Here is a 25,253-nt window from a genome sequence, read left to right as displayed (position 1 = left end):
ATTTAGGAAATTAAAATTTACTGAATCTTCCTATTTGTTCTTTTTGGGGTTTTTTTTATTTTGTTTTGTTTTGTTTTGTTTTAAGAACTTTTATTTAGATACAGTTAATATGCAATAAACTGCATATATTTAGAGTGTACAATTTGGTATCTCAGTCTCCCAATTCATTCCCCCCACAACCCTCCCCACTTTCCCCACTTGGTGTCCATATGTTTGTTCTCTACATCTGTGTCTCTATTTCTGCCTTGCAAACCAGTTGATTTGTACCATTTTTCTATAGTCCACATATATGTGTTAATATATGATATTTGTTTTTCTGACTCACTTCACTCTGTATGACAGTCTCTAGGTCCATCCATGTCTCTACAAATGTCCCAGTTTCTTTGCTTTTTACAGCTGAGTAATATTCCATTGTATATATGTACCACATCTTCTTTATCCATTCATCTGTTGATGGACATTTAGGTTGCTTCCATGTCCTGGCTATTGTAAATAGTGCTGCAATGAACATGGGAGTGCATGTGTCTTTTTGAATTATGGTGTTCTCTGGGTATATGCCCAGCAGTGGGATTGCTGGGTCATATGGTAGTTCTATTTTCAGTTTTTCAAGGAACCTCCATATTGTTCTCCATAGTGGCTGTATCAATTTACATTCCCACCAGCACTGCAAGAGGGTTTCCTTTTCTCCACACCCTCTCCATCATTTACTGTTTGTCGATTTTCTGATGATGCCCATTCTGACTGGTGTGAGGTGATACCTCATTGTCGTTTTGATTTGCATTTCTCTAATACTTAGTGATGTTGAGCAGCTTTTCATGTGCCTCTTGGACATCCATATGTCTTCTATGGAGAAATGCCTATTTAGGTCTTCTGCCCATTTTTTGATTGGGTTGTTTATTTTTTTGATATTGAGCTGGATGAACTGTTTATATAATTTGAAGATTAATCCTTTGTCTGTTGATTTGTTTGCAAATATTTTCTCCCATTCTGAGGGTTGTCCCTATTTTTTTTTTAAGAACTTTTATTGAGATACAGTTAACACAATAAACAGCATATATTTAGAGTGTACAATTTGGTATCCCAATCTCCCAAATCATTCCCCCCCAACCCTCCCCGCTTTCCCCACTTGGTGTCCATGTGTTTGTTCTCTACCCCTGTGTCTCTATTTCTGCCTTGCATTTCCTCTTTCATAGTTGTTAGCATTTGCCTTATGTATTGAGGTGCTCCTATATTGGGTGCATATATATTTATAATTGTTATCTCCTCTTCTTGGATGGATCCCTTGATCTTTATGTAATGTCCTTTCTTGTCTCTTGTAACATTTTTTATTTTAAAGTCTATTTTATCTGATATGAGTATTGCTATTCTAGCTTTCTTTTGGTTTTCATTTGCATGGAATATCTTTTTCCATCCCCTCACTTTCAGTCTGTATGTGTCCCTAGGTCTGAAGTGGGTCTCTTGGAGACAGCATATATATGGGTCTTGTTTTTGTATCCATTCAGCCAGTCTATGTCTTCTGGTTGGTGCATTTAGTCCATTTACATTCAAGGTGATCATCGATATGTATGTTCCTATTACCATTTTCTTAATTGTTTTGTTTTTGTTTCTGTAGGTCCTTTTCTCCTCTTATATTTCCCGCTTAGAGAAGTTCCTTTAGCATTTGTTGTAAGGCTGGTTTGGTGGTGCTGAATTCTCTTAGCTGTTGCTTGTCTGTAAAGCTTTTGATTTCTCCGTCGGATCTGAATGAGATCCTTGCTGGGTATAGTATTCTTGGTTGTAGGTTCTTCCCTTTCATCACTTGAAATATATCATGCCACTCCCTTCTTGCTTGCAGAGTTTCTGCTGAGAAATCAGCTGTTACCCTTATGGGAGTTCCCTTGTATGTTATTTGTCATTTTTTCCTTGTTGCTTTTAATAATATTTCTCTGTCTTTAATTTTTGTCAATTTGAATACTATATGTCTTGGTGTGTTTCTCCTTGGATTTATCCTGCCTGGGACTCTCTGCGCTTCCTGCACTTGGGTAGCTATTTCCTTTCCCATGTTAGGGAAGTTTTCAATTATAATCTCTTCTGATATTTTCTCAGATCCTTTCTCTCTCTCTCCTCCTTCTGGGACTCCTATAATGTGAATGTTGGTGCATTTGACGTTGTCCCAGATATCTCTTAGGCTGTCTTCAGTTCTTTTCATTCTTTTTTCTTTATTCTTTTCCACATCAGTGATTATCACCATTCTGTCTTCCAGGTCACTTATTCACCCTTCTGCCTCAGTTAATCTGCTATTGGTTCCTTCTAGTGTATTTTTCATTTCAGTTATTGTGTTGCATATCTCTGTTTGTTTGCTCTTTAATTCTTCTAGGTCTTTGGTAAACTTTTCAATCTTTGCATCCAGTCTTTTTTCAAAGTCCTGGATCATCTTCACCATCATTATTCTGAATTCTTTTTCTGTAAGGGTGCCTGTCTCCTCTTCATTTAGTTGTTTTTCTGGGTTTTTATCCTGTCCCTTCATCTGGTACAAAGTCCTCTGCTTTTTCATTTTCTCTATCTTTCTGTGGCTGTGGTTTTCAGTTCCACAAGATGAAATACTGGTGATACTGCTTGATACTGCTGTCTACCCTCTTGTGGAGGAAGCTGTCTAAGAGGCTTGTGAGTGCTTCCTGATGGGAGGGACTGATGGTGGGTAGGGCTGGGTGGGTGGAGCTCAGTAAAGCTTTAATCCGATTTGGTGGGCGGAGCTCAGTAAAACTTTAATCTGCTTGTCTGCTAATGGGTGGGGCTGTGTTCGCACCTTGTTGGTTGTTTGGCCTGAGGCCACCTAGTGCTGGAGCCCACAGGCTCTTTGGTGGGGCTAATGGCAGACTCTGGGAGGGCTCACACCAATAAGCACTTCCCAAAACCCCTGCTGCCAGTGCCCCTGCCTCCTCAGTGAGCCACAACTGCCCTCCCCCCCCCACCTCTGCAGGCAGCCCTCCAACACCAGCAGGAAGGTCTGGTTCAGTCTCCTGTGGGGTCACTGCTCCCTCCCCCTGGGTCCTGGTGAGCACATTTTTTTGTGTGCCCTCCAAGAGCGGAGTCTCTGTTTCCCCCAGTCCTGTGGAGGTCCTGCAATCAAATCCCGCTGGCTTTCAGAGTCTGATTCTCTGGGGATTCCTCCTCCCGTTGCTGGACTCCCAGGTTGCGAAGACTGATGTGGGGCTCAGAACCCTCAGTTTAGCGGGTGGACTTCTGCAGTATAACTATTCTCCAGTTTGTGAGTCACCCACCCGGCATTTATGGGATTTGATTTTAACGGGATTGCGCCCCTCCTATCATCTCATTGCGGCTTCTCCTTTGTCTCTGGATGTGGGGTGTCTTCTTTGGTGAGTTCCAGTGTCTTTCTGTCGATGGTTGTTCAGTAGTTAGTTGTGATTCTGGTGCTCTTGCAAGAGGGAGTCCCTATTTGTTTTTGAGTTAAAAATTTAAAAGGGTTGTGGATCATGCATGGTGGTTTGCTTGATAGCATCTGACTTGCAGACACAAAAATAGCTGAATTCTTGATTATATATCATTTATGGTAAAGAATCATATCAACGAAACTTAACAATAAGAAAATGAACAGTTCAGCTTTAAAAATGAGCAAAAGATCTGAAACAGACCCTTCACCAAGAAGATATGTAAATGGCAATAAGCACATGAAAAGATGCTCAACATCATATGTCATTAGAGAATTACAAATTAAAACGATAGTGAGATACCACTGCAGAACTATTAGAATGGCGAAAATCCAAAATACTGATGACACCAAATGCTGGTGAGGATGTGGAAGAACAGGAACTATTATTCATTGCTGGGTTGGAAATGCAAAATGATGCAGCCACTTTGGAAGACAGTTTGGCAGTTTCTTATAGAAATAAATAAACTGTAACCATATAAGCCAGCAGCCATGCTCCTTGGTATGTACCCAAATGAATTGAAAACTTATATCAAAACAAAAACAAGAAGAAATTGTCCAGAAATGTTTACAGCAGCTTTATTTGTATTTGCCGAAACTTGGATGCAACCAAGATGTCTTTCAGTAGGTGAACAGGTAAAAGAACTGTGGTACACTGATACAATGGAATATTATTCAGTGCTAAAAAGAAATAAGCTATCAAGCTATGAAAAGATACAGCAGAACCTGAAATGCATATTGCTAAGTGAAAGAAGCCATTGTGAAAAGGCTACCTACTGTATGCTTCCAGCTGTATGACATTCTGGCAAAGGCAACACTGTGGAGACAGTAAGAAGATCAGTGGATGCTTGGGCTGGGGGATGATGGTGGGAGGGATAGAGGGATGCATAGGTGGATCACAGGGGATTTTTAGAGCATAAAACTACTGTGTGTGATACTGTAGTGGTGTATATATGTCATTATACATTTGTAAAAACCCCCAAAATATACAACACAAGGAGAGAACCCAAATGTAAATTATGGACTTTAGTTAAAAATAATGTATCAATGATGACTCCTCAATTGTAACAAATGTATCACACTATTTCAAGATGTTAATAATAGGGGAAACTGTGGGTAGGGAAAAGGAGGGGTATATGGGAACTCAGTATTTTCTGCTCATTCTTTAAACCTGAAACTGCTCTAAAAAATAAATTTTATTTATTTATTTATTGGCTGCATTGGGTCTTCGTTGCTGCACGCAAGCTTTCTGTAGTTGGCGGCACTCGAGGGCTATTCTTCATTGTGTTATGCGGGCTTCTTGTTGTGGTGGCTTCTCTTGTTGCAGAGCACGGCTCTAGATGCATGGGCTTCAGTAGTTGTGGCACAGAGGCTCAATAGTTGTGGCTCACGGGCTGTAGAGCGCAGGCTCAGTAGTTGTGACTCACGGGCTTAGTTGCTTCGCAACATGTGGGATCTTCCTGGACCAGGGATTGAACCCGTGTCCCCTGCATTGTCAGGCAGGTTCTTAACCATTGCACCACCAAGGAAGTCCAAAAATATATTAATATTTAAAATAGCACTTTTAAAGATTCTTGGTACATTTTTCTAAATTGCTTTAAGAAAGAGTTAAACCAAAGGTACGATAAGCAGCAGTGCAGAAACCTGCGGAATCTACAGAAACCTTTTAGCAGAAACCTTTTAACTGAAACCTTTCAGCTTAACTCAACTATTAAAAAAATTTTCCAATTGCTATGGAAATGTATTTTCTTGATTTTTTTTTAACTTTTTATTTTTTTATTTTTTACAATAAACTGCATATATTTAGAGTGTACAATTTGGTATCCCAATCTCCCAATTCGTTCCCCCCCCCAACCCTCCCCGCTTTCCCCAGTTGGTGTCCATATGTTTGTTCTCTTACCTCTGTGTCTCTATTTCTGCCTTGCAAACAGGTTGATTTGTACCATTTTTCTGTAGCACACATATATGTGTTAATATACAATATTTGTTTTTCTCTTTCTGACTCACTTCACTCTGTATGACAGTCTCTAGGTCCATCCATGTCTCTACAAATGTCCCAGTTTCATTGCTTTTTACAGCTGAGTAATATTCCATGGTATGTATGTACCACATCTTCTTTATCCATTCATCTGTTGATGGACATTTAGGTTGCTTCCATGTCCTGGCTATTGTAAATAGTGCTGCAATGAACATGGGAGTGCATGTGTCTTTTTGAATTATGGTGTTCTCTGGGTATATGCCCAGCAGTGGGATTTGCTGGGTCCTATGGTAGTTCTATTTTTAGTTTTGCAAGGAATCTCCATACTGTTCTCCACAGTGGCTGTATCAATTTAAATTCCCACCAGCACTGCAAGAGCGTTCCCTTTTCTCCACACCCTCTCCAGCATGTACTGTTTGTCGATTTTCTGATGATGCCCATTCTGACTGGTGTGAGGTGATACCTCATTGTCGTTTTGATTTGCATTTCTCTAATACTTAGTGATGTTGAGCAGCTTTTCATGTGCCTCTTGGACATCCATATGTCTTCTTTTTTTTTTTTTTTTATAAATTTATTTATTTAATTTATTTATTGGCTGCATTGGGTCTTCGTTGCTGTACACAGGCTTTCTCTAGTTGCTGTGAGTGGGGGCTACTCTTCATTGTGGTGCGTAGGCTCTTCATTGCTGTGGCTTCTCTTGTTGTGGAGCTCGGACTCTAGGCACATGGGCTTCAATAGTTGCAGCACATGGGCTCAATAGTTGTGGCTCACGGGCTCTAGAGCACAGGCTCAGTAGTTGTGGCGCATGGGCTTAGTTGCTCCGTGGCATGTGGAATCTTCCCAGAGCAGGGCTCGAACCCGTGTCCCCTGCATTGGCAGGTGGATTCTTTACCACTGCGCCACCTAGGAAGTCCCATCCCTATGTCTTCTATGGAGAAATGCCTATTTAGGTCTTCTGCCCATTTTTTGATTGGGTTGTTTGTTTTTTTTTGATATTGATCTGGATAAACTGTTTATATATTTTGAAGATTAATCCTTTGTCTGTTGATTCATTTGCAGGTATTTTTTCCCATTCTGAGGGTTGTCTTTTCGTCTTGCTTATAGTTTCCTTTGCTGTGCAGAAGCTTTGAAGTTTCATTAGGTCCCACTTATTTATTTTTGTTTTTATTTCCATTATTCTAGGGGGTGGATCAAAAAAGATCTTGCTGTGATTTACGTCGAAGAGTGTTCTTCCTATGTTTTCCTCTAGGAGTTTTATAGTGTCTGGCCTTACATTTAAGTCTTTTATCCATTTTGTGTATGGTGTTGGGAAGTGTTCTAATTTCATTCTTTTACATGTAGCTGTCCAGTTTTCCCAGCACCACTTATTGAAGAGGCTGCCTTTTCTCCAATGTATACCCTTGCCTCGTTTGTCATAGATTAGTTGACCATAGTTTATCTCTGGGCTTTCTATCCTGCTCCATTGATCTATATTTCTGTGTTTGTGCCAGTACCATACTGTCTTGATCACTGTAGCCTTGTAGTATAGCCTGAAGTCAGGAAGCCTGATTCCACCAACTCTGTCTTTCCTTCTCAAGATTGCTTTGGCTATTTGGGGTCTTTTGCGTTTCCATACAAATCGTAAAATTTCTTGTTCTAGTTCTGTGAGAAATGCCATTGGTAATTTGATGGGGATTGCATTGAATCTGTAAATTGCTTTCGGTAATATAGTCATTTTCACAATGTTGATTCTTCCAATCCAAGAACATGGTATGTCCCTCCATCTGTTTGTGTCATCTTTGATTTCTTTCATGAGTGTCTTATAGTTTTCTGAGTACAGGTCTTTTACCTCCTTAGTTAGGTTTATTCCTAGGTATTTGATTCTTTTTGTTGCAATGGTGAATGGGATTGTTTCCTTAATGTCTTTTTCTGATCTTTCATTGTTGGTGTATAGAAATGCAAGAGATTTCTGTGTGTTAATTTTGTATCCTGCAACTTTACCAAATTCATTGATTAGTTCAAGTAGTTTTCTGGTGGTATCTTTAGGATTTTCTATATATAGTATCATGTCATCTGCAAACAGTGACAGTCTGACTTCTTTTCCAATTTGGATTCCTTTTATTTCTTTTTCTTCTCTGATTGCTGTGGCTAGGACTTCCAAAACTATGTTGAATAGTAGTAGCGAGAGTGGACATCCTTGTCTTGTTCCTGATCTTAGAGGGAATGCTTGCAGTTTTTCCCCATTGAGAATGATGTTTGCTGTGGGTTTGTCATATATGGCCTTTATGATGTTGAGGTAGGTTCCCTCTATGCCCACCTTCTGGAGAGTTTTTATCATAAATGGGTGTTGAATTTTGTCAGAATCTTTTTCTGCATCTATTGAGATGATCATGTGGTTTTTATCCTTCAGTTTGTTAATATGGTGTAGCACACTGAATGATTTGCGTATATTGAAGAATCCTTGCATTCCAGGGATAAACCCCACTTGATCATGGTGTATGATCCTTTGAATGTGTTGTTGGATTCTGTTGGCTAGTATTTTGTTGAGAATTTTTGCATCTAAATTCATCAGTGATATTGGTCTGTAGCTTTCTTTTTTTGTAGTATCTTTGTCTGGTTTTGGTATCAGGGTGATGGTGGCCACATAGAATGAGTTTGGGATTGTTCCTTCCTCTGCAATGTTTTGGAAGAGTTTGAGAAGGAAGGGTGTTAGCTCGTCTCTAAATATTTGATAAAATTCACCTGTGAATCCATCTGGTCCTGGGATTTCGTTTGTTGGGAGATTTTTAATCACAGTTTCAATTTCATTACTTGTGATTGGTCTGTTCATATTTTCTATGTCTTCCTGATTCAGTCTTGGAAGGTTATACGTTTTTAAGAATCTGTCCATTTCATCCAGGTTGTCCATTTTATTGGCATATAGTTGCTTGTAGTAGTCTCTTATGGTGCTTTTTATTTCTGCGGTGTCTGTTGTAACTTCTCCTGTTTCATTTCTAATTTTATTGATTTGAGTCCTCTCCCTCTTTTTCTTGATGAGTCTTGCTAGAGGTTTATTAATTTTATTGATCTTCTCAAAGAACGAGCTTTTAGTTTTATTGATTTTTGCTATTGTTTTCTTTGTCTCTGTTTCATTTATTTCTGCTCTGATCTTTATGATTTCTCTCCATCTACTCACTTTGGGTTTTGTTTGCTCTTCTTTCTCTAGTTTCTTTAGGTGTAAGGTTAGATTGTTTATTTGGGATTTTTCTTGTTTCTTGGGGTAGGATTGTATCGCTATAAATGTCCCTCTTAGAACTGCCTTTGCTGCATCCCATAGGTTTTGGATCGTTGTGTTTTCATTGTCATTTGTCTCTAGGTATTTTTTGATTTCCTCTTTGATTTCTTCAGTGATCTGTTGGTTATTTAGTAGCATACTGTTTAGTCTCCATGTGTTTGAGTTTTTTACAGTTTTTTTCCTGTAATTGATTTCTAATCTCATAGCATTGTGGTCAGAAAAGATGCTTGATACGATTTCAATTTTCTTGAATTTACCAAGGCTTGATTTATGACCCAGAATGTGATCTATCCTGGAGAATGTTCCATGTGCACTTGAGAAGAATGTGTAATCTGCTGTTTTTGGATGTAATGTCCTATAGACATCTATTAAATCCAGCTGATTTATTGTGTCATTTAAAGCTTGTGTTTCCTTATTAATTTTCTGTCTGGATGATCTGTCTATTGGTGTAAGTGGGGTGTTAAAGTCCCCCACTATGATTGTGTTCCTGTCGATTTCCTCTTTCATGGTTGTTAGCATCTGCCTTATGTATTGAGGTGCTCCTCTGTTGGGTGCATATATATTTATAATTGTTATCTCTTCTTCTTGGACTGATCCCTCGATCTTTATGTAGTGTCCTCTCTTGTCTCTTGTAACATTTTTTATTTTAAAGTCTATTTTATCTGATATGAGTATCGCTACTCCAGCTTTCTTTTGATTTCCATTTGCATGGAATATCTTTTTCCATCCCCTCACTTTCAGTCTGTATGTGTCCCTAGGTCTGAAGTGGGTCTCTTGGAGACAGCATATATATGGGTCTTGTTTTTGTATCCATTCAGCCAGTCTTTGTCTTCTGGTTGGTGCATTTAGTCCATTTACATTCAAGGTGATTATCGATATGTATGTTCCTATTACCATTTTCTTAATTGTTTTGTTTTTGTTTCTGTAGGTCCTTTTCTTCTCTTATGTTTTCCGCTTAGAGAAGTTCCTTTAGCATTTGTTGTAGGGCTGGTTTGGTGGTGCTGAATTCTCTTAGCTGTTGCTTGTCTGTAAAGCTTTTGATTTCTCCATCAGATCTGAATGAGATCCTTGCTGGGTAGAGTATTCTTGCTTTTAGGTTCTTCTCTGTCATCACTTTAAACATATCGTGCCATTCCCTTCTGGCTTGCAGAGTTTCTGCTGAGAAATCAGCTGTTACCCTGATGGGTGTTCCCTTGTATGTTATTTGTCATTTTTCCTTTGTTGCTTTTAATAACTTTTCTCTGTCTTTAATTTTTGTCAGTTTGACTACTATATGTCTTGGTGTGTTTCTCCTTGGATTTATCCTGCCTGGGACTCTCTGCACTTCCTGCACTTGGGAAGCTATTTCCTTTCCCATGTTAGGGAAGTTTTCAACTATAATCTCTTCCAATATTTTCTCAGGTCCTTTCTCTCTCTCTTCTCCAACTGGGACCCCTATAATGCGAATGTTGGTGCGTTCAACATTATCCCAGAGGTCTCTTAGGCTGTCTTCAGTTCTTTTCATTCTTTTTTCTTTATTCTTTTCTGCATCGGTGATTATCAGCATTCTGTCTTCCAGCTCACTTATTTGCCCCTCTGCCTCAGTTAATCTGCTATTGGTTCCTTCTAGTGTATTTTTCATTTCAGTTATTGTGTTGCATATCTCTGTTTGTTTGTTCTTTAATTCTTCTAGGTCTTTGGTAAACTTTTCTTGCAGCTTTTCGATCTTTGCATCCAGTCTTTTTTCAAAGTCCTGGATCATTTTCACCATCATTATTCTGAATTCTTTTTCTGGAATGGTGCCTATCTCCTCTTCCTTTAGTTGTCTTTCTGATGTTTTATCTTGTCCCTTCATCTGGTACAAAGCCTTTTGCCTTTTCCTTTTCGCTGTCTTTCTGTGGCTGTGTTTTTCAGTTCCACAAGATGAAATACTGGTGATACTGCTTGATTCTTCTGTCTGCCCTCTTGTGGAGGAAGCTGTCTAGGAGGCTCATGGGTGCTTCCTGATGGGAGGGACTGGTGGTGGGTTGGTCTGGGTGCCTGGAGCTCAGTAAAGCTTTAATCCGATTTGGTGGGTGGAGCTCAGTGACACTTTAATCTGCTTGTCTGCCAATGGGTGGGGCTGTGTTCCCACCGTGGCGGTTGTTTGGGCCTGAGGTGACCCAGCACTGGAGCTTACAGGGTCTTTGGTGGAGCTAATGGTGGCCTCTGGGAGGGTTCACACCAATGAGCACTTTTCAGAACCCCTGCTGCCAGTGCCCCTGCCTCCTCGGTGAGCCACAACTGTCCCCCACCTCTGTAGGCCACCCTCCAACACCAGCAGGTAGGTCTGGTTCAGTCTCCTATGGGGTTACTGCTCCTTCCCCCGGGTCCTGGTGAGCACACGTTTTTGTGTGTCCTCCAAGAGTGGAGTCTCCATTTCCCCCAGTCCTGTGGAGGTCCTGCAATCAAATCCCGCTGGCTTTCAAAGTCTGATTCTCTGGGGATTCTTCCTCCCGTTGCTGGACCGCCAGGTTAGGAAGCCTGACGTGGGGCTCAGAACCCTCAAGACTTCTGCAGTATAACTGTTCTCCAGCTTGTGAGTCACCCACCCAACATTTATGGGATTTGATTTTAACACGATTGCGCCCCTCCTGCTGTCTCATTGCAGCTTCTCCTTTGTCTCTGGATGTGGGGTGGTTTTTTTTGGTGAGTTCCAGTGTCTTTCTGTCGATGATTGTTCAGCAGTTAGATGTAATTCCGGTGCCCTTGCAAGAGGGAGTGAGTGCACATCCTCCTACTCCCCCATCTTGATTCTTCTCCCTTCTTGATTGTTCTTAAAGTTGTTTGTCTTTGCTTAATTTGGAATGGCAAATATGGAACACCCTTGTATTGCTGTTTAACTTTGTCATCTTCCTGGGTAATGGAACAAGGTCTTTGGTTGTTTATTTTGCCATAGTTCTTGCTGACAGGACCAAGTTCTTTGATTTAATGAGTATTTTAAGTTCTGAGAAGCCAAAATTATATTATCAGAATAATATAACTTTGATCAAATAGAACCAAAATAGTGGCTGAGTTCACCTAACTAGGGTCTTCTTTTAGTGTGGAAGGTGATACCAAAAACTGGGCCAGCTTGAAACTTTGGTACTTTTTTTTTTTTTTTTGGCTGCCCTGCCTAGCTTGCAGGATCTTAGTTCCCTGACCAGGAATTGAACCCATGTTTCCTGCAGTGGAAGCACGGAGTCCGAACCACTGGACTGCCAGAGAATTCCCTTTGTTACTTTTTTATTAAACACATTCCAGATTCACTTAGAGTAAATCTGGAGAAGAAAACAGAGCCCAGTAACAATCTTTTTTCTCTGTCCCTTTCTTGTATATGCCTCTATCTTCATTTAGTAAATTGCAGTGATGTATTTATGTGTCCTTCATCCTCACTGGACTGTGAGTACTTCAGGACAAGGCCCAGGTCTCATGTGCTTTGTGCCTCCTGTGTCTGTCATAGTACTTGGGAAAGTAGAGGCTTTCAACAAACGTTTGTTGAAATGAAGTGTTAGGATCAAAAGGGCAGATCATAGGCAGTGTTATGATCATAGGCAGAGCTGATGTCTAAGATTTAATTATAAAAAAAACAGTCAGGGTTTGTTTTAACAAGCTGTTATAATCCTGCATGTTGAGAATTTATATTCATATATTGTCTTTGAAACACAACATTAAAAAATTTTTTACTTAGTCGATACAATAAAACTTACCTTTTAAAAATTCAAATAATATAGAATACAAATAAAAATTATTGTTGCCTTTCTGTCCCATCTTACTTTTTTTGTTAAACTAAGCACAATTTAGTGCACATCCTTACAGATCGTTATGTATTTAAAAACATGTACACGCATATTATATTTGTATGTTTAGGAGGGATGTTTGTATGTGTGTATAAATGGGATCCTACTATATATTTTGTATTGCAACCTTTTTTCTTTTTTTTTTTTGGGCCACGCCACACACACAGCTTGTAGAATCTCAGTTACTTGACCAGGATGAGGGATTGAACCCGGGATATGGCAGTGAAATCCCAGAATCCTATCCACTAGGCCACCAGGGAACTCCCTGCAACTTTTTAAAAACATTTTATTTATTTATTTATTGGCTGCATTCAGTCTTCATTGCTGCTCGTGGGCTTCCTCTAGTTGCAGCGAGTGAGGGCTACTCTTTGTTGCAGTGCACAGGCTTCTTATTGTGATGGCTTCTCTTATTGCAGAGCATGGGCTCTAGGAGCTCAGGCTCCAGTAGTTGTGACTCACGGGCTTAGTTGCTCCACCAGGGAAGTCCCCCCTGCAACTTGTTTTTAACTTAATATCTCATGGAGATAATTCTGTGTTGATACATACAATAACTCTTGCCTTATTTAATTGCTGCATGTATTCCTTTGTGGGAATATGTCATCATATATTTAACCCATCTCCCTTTTCTAGATAATTACGTTTCTAGTTTTTCACTGATCAACAAATAATGGAACATACACATATACCTTTATTTTAATATAAACCAGTGTATATATTCAAGAGTACTTGAGACTAGATTCTTAGAGGTAGATTTTCTGGATTGAAGGGTATGTGCATTTTAAATTTTGATAGGTTCTGCCAAATGTTTTTCCTGAATTGCTATATCAATTTGCAGTCCCATTAAAAGGATATGACAATGTTCTTTCTCTACACCTGTCTCCAAGGTTTATTTAATCAGTCTTTTTACTTTCTCCCAATCTGTTAATCAGATAATCTCATTTTACATTGTACTTCTATTACTAGTATTATTAACATGTTTTCATTTTTTAATTGTATGTTTAATGTCTTCTGTGTATTGCCTGTTTCTATCCTTTACTTATTTTTCTTTTTCTTACTGCTATGTTGTATACTTTACAATATTTTCTCTTACTATGCTTGTCTTTAATAATTCTTAATTTTTAAGTCAGATTTTTTGAGATATAATTTATATACAATAAAATGTACCCTTTTAAGTATATAGTTCCATGTGTTTTCACAGTCACATACAGTTGAGTAACCACCACAGTAATCAAGATATAAAACATTTGTGTCATTCCCAAAAGTTCTCTAGTGCCCTTTTGCAGGCAGTCCTCTTGCCCACTTATCCCCAGCTCCTGGAAGTTACTGATCTGTTTTCTGTCCCTATAGTTTTGACTTTTCAGAATGTCATATAAGTGATATCATATAGTATATAGTGTTTCCTATCTGGTTATACTCGCTTAGCTTAATGCCTTTGAGGTCCTCTCGTGTATCAGCAGTTTGTTCCTTTTTATTGTTGAGTAGTATGCCATTGAATGTATATGCCACAATATACTACCTGTTCATCAGTTGATGAATATTTGACTTGTTTCCAGCTTTTAAATAAAGCCGCTACAAACATTCAAGTACATGTCTTTGTGTGGGCAATTGTTTTGATTTCTCTTGGGTAACCTCAGAATGATATTGTGGATCATAAATTAAGTTTATGTTTTGACTGTATAAAATCTGTTTTCTGTCTTCTAAACTTGATTTTTGCTGTATCATTTACCTTATTGACACTTTATATGTTGTTAAATTTGCCAGATTTTTTTTAATGCTTCTGGATTTTGTGCCTTGCTTCCATGACATTCCCTATACTAAGGTTATGCTTTTACTTTCTTTTGAAACAACTACATTTTTAGTAATTATGGATGAGTTTAGCATGCTTCAGTATATAAAATTGATTTGTGTATTTTAATTTCTTTTGTTACTTTTGTTCTAGTAATAATGTTTGTGCTAATACTTTTTATATTGCCTTTAGTTCCTTTTTACTTCCTTACCTTTTTATTATCTAGTCTGTCAGTTTAATGGTATCTTTGACTGCCTCCTTTTACCTATTTAATAGTTGATAATCTTATGTTGCTTTCTCTTTCTCTTCTTCCATTTTTTAGTTGTAGTCTTTCTGATTGTGAGATCATATAATATTTACATTCTTCTATCCATGTATCTTTTAACACCCTTGATTTGTTCTTAGCGCTATAGTTAAATACATAAAATGTCACCATCTGTCCTCTTTCTGAAGTTTCCCTAGTTACTGCTTGGTGAGCTGAAGCTTAACTTCTAGGGGTCAGTAAACTACAGTTTGTGGGTCAAATCTGGCTTGCCACCTATTTTTGTATGGCCTGCAAGCTAAGCTTGATGTTTTCGTTTTTTTCTTTTGACTGCACTGCAAGGTATGCGGGATCTTAGTTCCCTGACCAGGGATCGAACCTGTGAGCCCTGAAGTGGAAGTGCAGTGTCTTAACCACTGGACTGCTAGGGAAGTCCCTAAGCTTGGTTTTTTTATTTTCAGATGGTTGGGAAAAAAGATGAAAAGAATAATATTTCATGATAAATGAAAATTATATGAAATTAAAATTTCAGTGCCTATAAAGTCTCATTGCAACATAGCCATGCTTGTTCATTTATTTATTGTCTGTGGCTGCTGCTTCACTGCAAGAGTAGAATGGAGTAACTCAACAGAGATTCTATGGCCTGCAAAGCCTAGAATATTGACTATCTCTTCCTTAATATAAAAAGTTTGCTGATCAGGTAGATTCCTCAGGAAGGCTGCATGTATACTGTGTTCCTTAAGTTCTGACATGTTCAAAATTATATTTTTATAACTTGGCTGTAGATAATATCCTTGGTTTGCAGTTTTTTTGCTTGAAAATGCTGCTCTGCTATTGTTTAATGTGTTGTTCTTGAGAAGTCTGATGCCAGTCTAATTTTCTTGTGATTATGTTATTTCATCTTTTTGCCTAAGGCCTTGGGACTTTTATGTTTTTAATTAATTTATTTATTTATTGACTGAGTTGGGTCTTTGTTGCTGCACACAGGGTTTCTCTAGTTGTGGTGAGCAGGGGCTACTCTTCATTATGGTGCGCAGGCTCCTCATTGCGGTGGCTTCTCTTGTTGCAGAGCATGGGCTCTAGGCGCATGGGCTTCAATAGTTTTGTCACATGGGCTCAGTAGTTGCGACTCATGGGCTTAGTTGCTTCATGGTGTGTGGGATCTTCCTGGCCCAGGGATCGAAACGGTGTCCCCTGCATTGACAGGCGGATTCTTAATCACAGTGCCACCTAGGAAATCCCAGGACTTTTATCTTGAAAGTCTAATAGTTTTAGGCAGATATATTTTGGAGTTGATCACACTGAGTGATTTTTTTTCTCAGTCACTCATGGCTCTTTCGATGTGTAGATTCAGGTCTTTTATTTCCAGGAAGTTTTCTTAGGTTACACTTTTAAATATTATCTCTGTTTCATTGTCTTGATTTTTCTTTGGTGACTCCAGTTATACTCATCTGCCTGTCTTAGGCCTATCTTCTATTTCAACCACTTTTTCTCTGACCCTGTTTTGTTTTTTTTACTTCATCTTATTTTCATTCTCTTGTTTTCCTGCTTTGTTTCAGTGCTATTTATTAACTTTTCATTTGAGTCTGTTTTCTTGGGCACCTTGTAACTTAAAATACATTTCTGGTATGATGTTGTTTTCTTCTGTTTTTTTCCTCTGAGTTCATTCGAGTCTCATTTTATTTACTCCTATTTTTTTGTCTGTTTCTGTTCTTAGTTTTTGTATTTATGATTAAAGGTGTTTCAGTATGACCAAGGGTTTTTAATGCTTGTTCGAGGCTGTGTAATTCAGTTTGGAGTGTCGTGTTAGTTTTCTTCAGCTTCATAATTGGGTTTTGGCTTTTATTTGCATTTTTTGGCTTTCTTTTTGCAATAGTTTTGTGTGGACTTAGTGTACTTTTTTCAGTTTTTTTTCATTTCATGGTTAAGATTCACAAGTTCTCTCTTTTGTCAGTTCTACTCTCCTTTATGTAATTTCTTTTCTTTTTTCTTTTTTTTTGGCTGCATTGGGTCTTTGTTGTTCCATGCAGGCTTTCTCTAGTTGTGGCGAGCATGGCTACTGTTCATTGTGGTTCACAGGCTTTTTATTGCAGTGGCTTCTTTTGTTGTGGAGCACAGGCTCTAGAGTGCAGGCTCAGTAGTTGTGGCACAGGGCTTAGTTGCTCCACAGCATGTGGGATCTTCCTGGAGCAGGGATTGAAGCCATGTCCCCTGCATTGGCAGACAGATTCTTAACCACTGTACCACCAGGGAAGTCCTTGTAATTTCTTTTATAGATGATATTGGTGATGGTGGGGAGGGGTGGGGAGGGTTTGGCATGTCTTGTTTCTCTCGTGTTTCATAGGATCATTAAATTTTCTTATTTACTTTTTTCATTTACTGCCCCATCTATAAGAGTTTACCACCTTTTTAAAATGTATTTCATTTCTGCCGAAAGTAATGCTTTTCTGAGTTGACCACTTCTGGTCCTGCTCACTTTTGGTCTTTCTCCCTGTGAACCACCAAGTCCAACCTGTGTTCAGTATTTGTCCCTTGGCTTAGGGCTTTCTCTTTTGGGGTATGATTTTGTCTGTGCTTGATCTAAGTCCTTTCTACCCTTCTGTTCTCTTTCATGGGGTCTCTTAAGCTTCCCTCTCCTGTTGTCTGTATCCACAGGCTTGAAGTGATAGGCAACAGGAACTCTGATAAAACAAGTCATTTGAAGGTCGTGGTATTTATTTTTTGTCTCCTAGTAATCTTGCAGACATGGATCATGTGTGGCTTTGTTTGTTCTTGTTAGCTTATGCTTTGGAGGGGGAAGGGTTTGGGGAAGATTCAGATTTAGGTCATTGTCATCCTTCTCTATCTAAACTGGTATATTTTAGATAATTTTTTTTACAGGAACCCTAAGAGGGAAAATGTTGTGAATAAGTTTTAGTTGCTGTGGAACATCAATATAGATGAAAATACTTTATACATTTCTTAAGTACTTATACAAGTATCATTATAATGATTTAAAAAAAGTTTAATCATAAAATCTACTCAAGCATTCTGGGTGAAATATAGATTATTTTTTGCATGTGTCACAATCTGTTCTTCTCCATTAGTACAAAGTTTTAAAAACTATTATTTAAAAATTTTGAATATATTTCAAAAATTTATCAATTTTGAAGATCCACTTTTGTCATGATTAGGTATTAAGGATTTTTTTTGTTGAGTAATCAAAATATTTTTTGATATATATCTGTAACGTTAGAGGCAGTTAAGGCTGAAATAGTGGGAAACATTTGAGTCATCTTTACCTTTCTTTGCTTTGTAATATGTTTTGAAATTAAGACAAACTCATTTTTCATTTATCAGATGCACACTTCTACTGGAGGAGGATTTTGTGACTGTGGGGACACAGAAGCATGGAAAACTGGCCCTTTTTGTGTAAGTCATGAACCTGGAAGAGCAGGTACCACAAAAGAGGTAAGAATATTACTATTTTTTAATTGCTAACTATTTTAAGCTTGATGAAATTAAATAGAAATAAGTGTTATGTGTATGGGTTAAGCTGAATTCTATTGAGAATCTTAATTTTTATGTTCTAACGTTTAAATATAAGGAGTTTTATTTGACTGTAGAGAATTTAAGGATTTAATAATATATTCTGTGTAATTATCTAAAGAAGGAATGAATTTACAATGAAGAGATGAACTTAGAATGTTTTTTGTTAAGCAGTCAATTTGATAAGTAAGAGTAAACAATATATTAACCTAAAAGAGAAAATGGAAGTAGTTATTAATAGATAGAAGGAGAATACAGTGAATTAGGAAACAGTAGAATTGACATATAAATTCCGTAATTGCTTTTCTTAAAGAAAAAAAGTCAACAAACTGTTTTTCCACTATACATTGTAATCAAGAAAAAAAACTGTGAGCAAGCCCAGATGTAGACAATTAAAAGAGGAGAATGGGGAAATAACCATAGAACCACAGATATAGAAGGATTATAAAAGGCTTTTTATATGACTCCTTGCAAATACATTTGAAAATAGATTCTTTTATCAGACAGATTAAGTGCCTTAATTTATTCAAAAACAGAGAAAACTTGAACCATTGGTTCAATGGTCAATAACCATTGGAGAAATTTAGAAAATTGTTGTAAGAAAGTGTTTCCTAAAAAAATGTCATGCTCAAATAGTTTCACAGAGGAATCCTTTTCAAAACTTAAGGAATAAATAATTTTTGTACTTTTTAAACCATTCTTGATAACTCTGTAGCGTTGAATACCCATAGGGTCTGTATTTTGATCTCTTAAGTACCATTTCCCACCAAAAGAAATCAGGGCTTTTTGTAAAAATACCTGATTCCACATATGAGTTAGGGAATAGATAAGGTAGGCTTCTGATGATGGGTTTGTGTGAAAAGAACCTAAAGCCCAGTTTGAAAAGGTTCTCATTGACCTGAGTTGGACAATTGGGGCGTCAGAAAAACAATAAGTAACCACTATGATTGATTGAATCATACTTAATATATAAAAATCCATGAGTTCCTAATAACGAAACTTATATGAGAACTAAATAGAATAAAACTTGTTTGTTGCCATGGCAGTGGTTATTATATCATATCCTTACTCTAAAAACTGGTAACTGAAGGGAATAGACTAAACATTTATTCTACCTTTTCAATAGGAATTGTATTTCATTGTAAGCAAGTATTGCCAGTTCATGAGGTAAAGCTCCTCTTTCTAGAGGAATGCCAGCTAGTAGAGAAGGAATAATAGAATTAGAAAAATCAACATTTTGCAAGCCCTAAGGAAATATTTGATTTAGATAATCATTAATGGACCCTAAAACCCTTAAAACTTGAGTTAATGAGGAATAGTATTGACATGGTTCTAAAGTACCATCTCAAAGATTACTTGCTAGTCATAAGGGGAAAACAAAACTGTACAGTGGGGGGGGGGGGTGCATCATACTGCTGTCACCTGAAAACAGTCATCAATATTAGCATCATTATGAGTATTGGGTTGATAAGGCATAATGAGCCTCCTCCTATGATGTAAAATAAAGTACATAGTTTAACATCTGAAAATCAGTTAGTGTAATACATTATATAAATAGAATAAAAAACAAAGCCACGTGATCATTTCAGTAGGTGCAGCAAAATCATTTGACTAAATCTAACACACTTTCACAGTAAAAAGACTTAAACTTTTAATAGAACTTCCTTAACCTGTTAGAGGGCATTTATGAAAAACTCACAACTATTGTATAATTATATTGGATACTTTCCCCTAAGATCAGGAATAAGGCAGATGCTGCTTTTGCCACAGAGCATATCCATTCAGTATTGTAATGGAGATTCTAGTGGGACAGTTAGGCAAGAAAAAGAAATAAAAAGCACCCAGATTGGAAAGGAAGAAGTAAAAGTAGCTCTGTTTGCTAATGACATGATTTTGTATATAGAAAATCCTAAGGAATCCACTAAAACATTATTAGAACTAATAAACAAGTTCAGCACAATTGCAGGATATGAGATAATTATACGAAAATTACTTGTATTCTGTTCATTAGTAATGAACAATACAAAGATGAAATTTAAAAAAGTGCAAATTTTATTTAATTCAAAAAGATATATGCACCCTTATGTTCATTGTATTATTTACAATAGGCAAAATATGGAATCAGCCTGAGTGCCCATCAATAGCTGAATAAAGACAGTGTGGTGTGTGTCTGTGTATATATACATACATACAGATGATGGAATATTACTCAGCCATAAAAAATAATGAAATCTTGCCATTTAAGACAACATTGATGGACCTAGACAGGATTATGCTAAATGAAATAAATCAGACAAAGACAAATACTGTATAATTTCACTTATATGTGGAATCTAAAGAACAAAACAAATAAACAAACATAACTAAAGAGAAACAGAGTCACAGATACAAAGAACAAGTGTTTGCTTAGGGGGATGAGACTGGGGGGAGGAGAGAAATAGGTGAGGGAGATTAAGAGGTACAAACTTTCGGTTACAAAATAAGTAAGTTATAGGTATGAAGTGTACAGTGTGGGTGTATAGGCAATAATTATATAGTATCTTTGTATGGTGATAGATGGTGACTAGACTTAACGGTGACCATTTTGAAATGTATAGAATATACATTTATTATCAAATATATATCAGATCACTATGGTGTACACCAGGAACTAACATAGTATTATAGGTCAGTTATACTTCAAAAACAAATTCATAAAAAAGGAGATCAGATTTGTGGTATCACAGGCAGGGAGTGGAAGGAGGGGAAATTGGATGAAGGTGGTCAATAAGTACAAACTTCCAGTAAAATAAATAAGTGCTGGGGATATAATGTACAACATGATTAAAATAATTAACATGGCTATGTGTTATATGTGAAAGTTGTTAAGAGAGTAAATCTTAAGTTCTCATCACAAGGAAAAAATATTTTTTTCTTATATTTTGTATCTATATGACTTGATGGATGTTGACTAAATTTATTGTGGTAATCATTTCATGAAGTATTTAAGTCATATCATTAGCCTGTACACTTTAAACTTATACAGTGCTGTCTGTCAGTTGTATCTCAAAACTGGAAGAAAAAAATATAAAAAGAAATAGATTCTAATGTTTCTGTAAAACAATAAATTCAAATGGACTCTTCTGATTGAGTTTGGATAAATTTAAAGAGGTACATTTTAGGACTGAGGCTTTGTTCAGTTATAAAGATTTGCACAGAAATCATGTAACAAATAATTGGACATGGCATAAACTGTCTTGCTTTAACAAGACAATTTTGGCAAACCTAAATATTTTCACAAGAATATATTTTCTTTCTTGGATTAAAATATTTTTAGCATTTACTTTTACTTATGGTTATTGACAGACTTTTGTTGAATATCTGCTCCTTCAACAAGTACAGTTTCTAAGGACAGTGTTGCATTTTTCTAATTGTTTCTCAGTGTCCCAAATTTAGGGAAGCAGATTTACAAAGATTTTACTTAACTAAGTACTGTTGTGTTACAATTCTGGCTTAGTGCAGGCATATTTAGATGTAATCAGATCTTAGTTTGTGCTAACATGTGCATGTCTTGATACTTCAAATAAATTCAACTCAGTGATATATAAATGTAATGGGAAGAAAAATAGAGTGGAATGGGGCTTACCTCAGAATTTATCTGATCTAAGGAAGAGACAAGTAGTCATTTTAAAGTGTCTGTTGCATCCTTTTGTATCCAGAGGACAAGTATGCAGGGGCTGAAAGCTTTGTTGCCTGGAAAGAGTTTAGCAGTAGTAGATCTTTTATGTGTTTAGAGACCTCTGTGTGTATTACACTTCCTCAGTTTAGCTCTGTTATGTCCAGTACAGTGTCCAGTAGCCACTTGTGGCTACTGAACACTTGAAATGTGCCCTGTCTCAATTGAGATGTGCTGTAAATGTAAACTACATACCAGGTTTTGAAGCCTTGTATATAAAAAAAGAATGTAAATTATACCACTAATAATTTTTATATTGGTCACATATTGAAATCATGAATTTTACATATATTGAGTTAAATATATTAAATGTCAAAAAAAAATTCATTCACCATAGAATCAAAATGAATAAAATATTTAGGAATAAATTTAACAAAAGAAGTACAAAATTTATATTCTGAAAACTATAAAATACTGTTGAAAGAAATTAAAGAAGATCTTGGGACTTCCCTGGTGGCACAGTGGTTAAGAATCCACCTGCCAATGCAGGGGCAAGGATTCGATCCTTGGTCCCTGGAAGATCCCACATGCCTCAGAGCAACTAAGCCCCTGCGCCACAACAAGAGAAGCCAGTGCAATGAGAAGCCTGCTCACCGCAACGAAGAGTAGCTCCTGCTCGCCACAACTAGGAAAAGCCTGTGTGCAGCAAAGAAGACCCAACACAGCCATAAATAAATAAATAAGTTAATTTATTAATTAAAAAAGAAATTAAAGAAGATCTAAATAAATGGAAAAACATCCCATGTTTCTGGATCAGAAGTCTTCGCATTGTTAATAATAGCAGTCCATTGTTTTTTTTCTAATACCATCAAGCAGTTAACTCAGTTCTCCACAGACCCTGACCAGGTATCCCACAAATTTAATTCAATTCTAACACTGTCTACCTGGAGAAAGCATCATATTCCACAGGTTGAAGGCTCAAGCCCACAGCTCTGTGCCAGAAACTGGGATGAAGATTTTTCTTATTATAAATCACAATATTAAAGGCTGTGCTCCCCAAATTGAGCTACAGATTCAACACAGTTCCCCAGCTGGAAAGTTTTTTTAGGTAATTGACAAGATGGTTCTAAAATTCATGTGAAATTATAAGGGACCCACAATAGCCAAAACAATCTTAGAAGAGAACAAAGTTGGAAGACACACACATCTCTATTTTAAAACTTAATACAAAGCAGCAGTAATCAAGACAGTGTGGCACTGGCATAATGGTAAATATATAGATTAATAGAATAGATTTGAAATCCCATAAATAAACCCACGTCTGTGATCAGCCATTTTTCTATTTATTTATTTATTTACTTACTTACTGGCTGCATTGGGTCTTGCTGCCCGCAGGCTTTCTCTAGTTGTGTGAGTGGGGGCTACTCTTTGTTGCAGTGCATGGGCTTCTCATTGTGGTGGCTTCTCTTGTTGTGGTGCACAGGCTTTAGGCACGTGGACTTCAGTAGTTGTGGTACGAGGGCTCAGTAGTTGTGGCTCGTGGGCTTAGTTGCTCCTTGGCATGTAGGATCTTTCCAGACCAGGGCTTGAATCCGTGTCCCCTGCATTGGCAGGCAGATTCTTAACCGCTGCACTACCAGGGAGGTCCCAAACATTTTTCAACTAAAGACCATTTACTAGGGTAAGAATAATCTTTTTACCAAATGGGACTGGAACAACTGGATATCCACATACAAAAGAATGAATCCTGACCCCTAGCGCACACCAAACACAAAAATTAACTCAGAATGGATCAAAGACCTAAAAATAAAAGCAAAAATGATAAAACTGTTATAACAAAGCATAAGGATAAATCTTTATCACCTTAGATTTGGCAATAGATTCATACGTATAACACCAAAAGCATTAGTAATAAAAGAACAAAATATTTAAATTGAACTTCATCAAAATTAAACACTTCTATGTTCCAAAGGACACTATCAAGAAAGTGAAAAGACAGCATACAGAATGGGAGAGATATATTTGTAAATCATATTATCTGATAAAAGGAACTTGTATCTGGAACTTATAAAGAACTCTTAAAACTCAATAATAAAAAGACAACCCAGTTTTTTTTCTTCTTTTTTTTTAGTGGTGACATTTTATTTTTATTTTATTTGGCTGTGGTTTGCAGGATCTTAGTTCCCCAACCAGGAATTGAACCTGTGCCCTCAGCAGTTAAAGGACAGAGTTCTAACCACTGGACTGCCAGGGAATTCTTGACAACCCAGTTTTTTTCGTTTGTTTTGTTTTTTTTTTAATTTTTTATTTTTTACAATAAACTGCATATATTTAGAGTGTACAATTTGGTATCCCAATCTCCCACCAATTCATTCCCCCCACAACCCTCCCCACTTTCCCCAGTTGGTGTCCATATGTTTGTTCTCTACATCTGTGTCTCTGTTTCTGCCTTGCAAACAGGTTGATTTGTACCATTTTTCTATATTCCACATATATGTGTTAATATACAATATTTGTTTTTCTGACTCACTTCACTCTGTATGACAGTCTCTAGGTCCATCCATGTCTCTACAAATGTCCCAGTTTCATTGCTTTTTACAGCTGAGTAATAATCCATGGTATGTATGTACCACATCTTCTTTATCCATTTATCTGTTGATGGACATTTAGGTTGCTTTCATGTCCTGGCTATTGTAAATAGTGCTGCAATGAACATGGGAGTGCATGTGTCTTTTTGAATTATGGTGTTCTCTGGGTATATGCCCAGCAGTGGGATTTGCTGGGTCCTGTGGTAGTTCTATTTTTAGTTTTGCAAGGAATCTCCATACTGTTCTCCACAGTGGCTGTATCAATTTACATTCCCACCAGCAGTGCAAGAGCGTTCCCTTTTCTCCACACCCTCTCCAGCATGTACTGTTTGTCGATTTTCTGATGATGCCCATTCTGACTGGTGTGAGGTGATACTTCATTGTCGTTTTGATTTGCATTTCTCTAACACTTGGTGATGTTGAGCAGCTTTTCATGTGCCTCTTGGCCATCCATATGTCTTCTTTGGAGAAATGCCTATTTAGGTCTTCTGCCCATTTTTTGATTGGGTTGTTTATTTTTTTGATATTGAGCTGGATAAACTGTTTATATATTTTGAAGATTAATCCTTTGTCTGTTGATTTGTTTGCAAATATTTTCTCCCATTCTGAGGGTTGTCTTTTCATCTTGCTTATAGTTTCCTTTGCTGTGCAGAAGCTTTGAAGTTTCATTAGGTCCCACTTATTTATTTTTGTTTTTATTTCCATTATTCTAGGGGGTGGATCAAAAAAGATCTTGCTGTGATTTATGTTGAAGAGTGTTCTTCCTATGTTTTCCTCTAGGAGTTTTACAGTGTCTGGCCTTCCATTTAGGTCTTTTATCCATTTTGAGTTTATTTTTGTGTATGGTGTTAGGGAGTGTTCTAATTTCATTCTTTTACATGTAGCTGTCCAGTTTTCCCAGCACCACTTATTGAAGAGGCTGCCTTTTCTCCAATGTATATCCTTGCCTCGTTTGTCATAGATTAGTTGACCGTAGTTT

General features: G+C 37.3%; 1 protein-coding gene across 9 annotated transcripts in view; it reads left to right on the top strand.

Moving 5' to 3' along the window:
• Nucleotides 1-25,253, top strand: part of UBR1 (ubiquitin protein ligase E3 component n-recognin 1) — a 154,756-nt gene that overhangs the window by 29,908 nt on the left and 99,595 nt on the right. For all 9 annotated transcript variants that reach the window (XR_009051332.1, XR_009051331.1, XM_057721874.1 and 6 more), the window contains one exon: nucleotides 17,843-17,953. Coding sequence is in view for 7 of the 9 variants with exons in the window: in XM_057721874.1 (XP_057577857.1) it covers nucleotides 17,843-17,953 (111 nt within the window). In the remaining 2 variants the exon portion in view is untranslated. The remainder of the gene's footprint in view (nucleotides 1-17,842; nucleotides 17,954-25,253) is intronic.

Source organism: Hippopotamus amphibius, chromosome 2, assembly GCF_030028045.1.
Source record: "Hippopotamus amphibius kiboko isolate mHipAmp2 chromosome 2, mHipAmp2.hap2, whole genome shotgun sequence".
NCBI classification, from domain to species: Eukaryota; Metazoa; Chordata; class Mammalia; order Artiodactyla; family Hippopotamidae; genus Hippopotamus; species Hippopotamus amphibius.
This window is presented reverse-complemented; position numbering and strand designations above follow the sequence as displayed.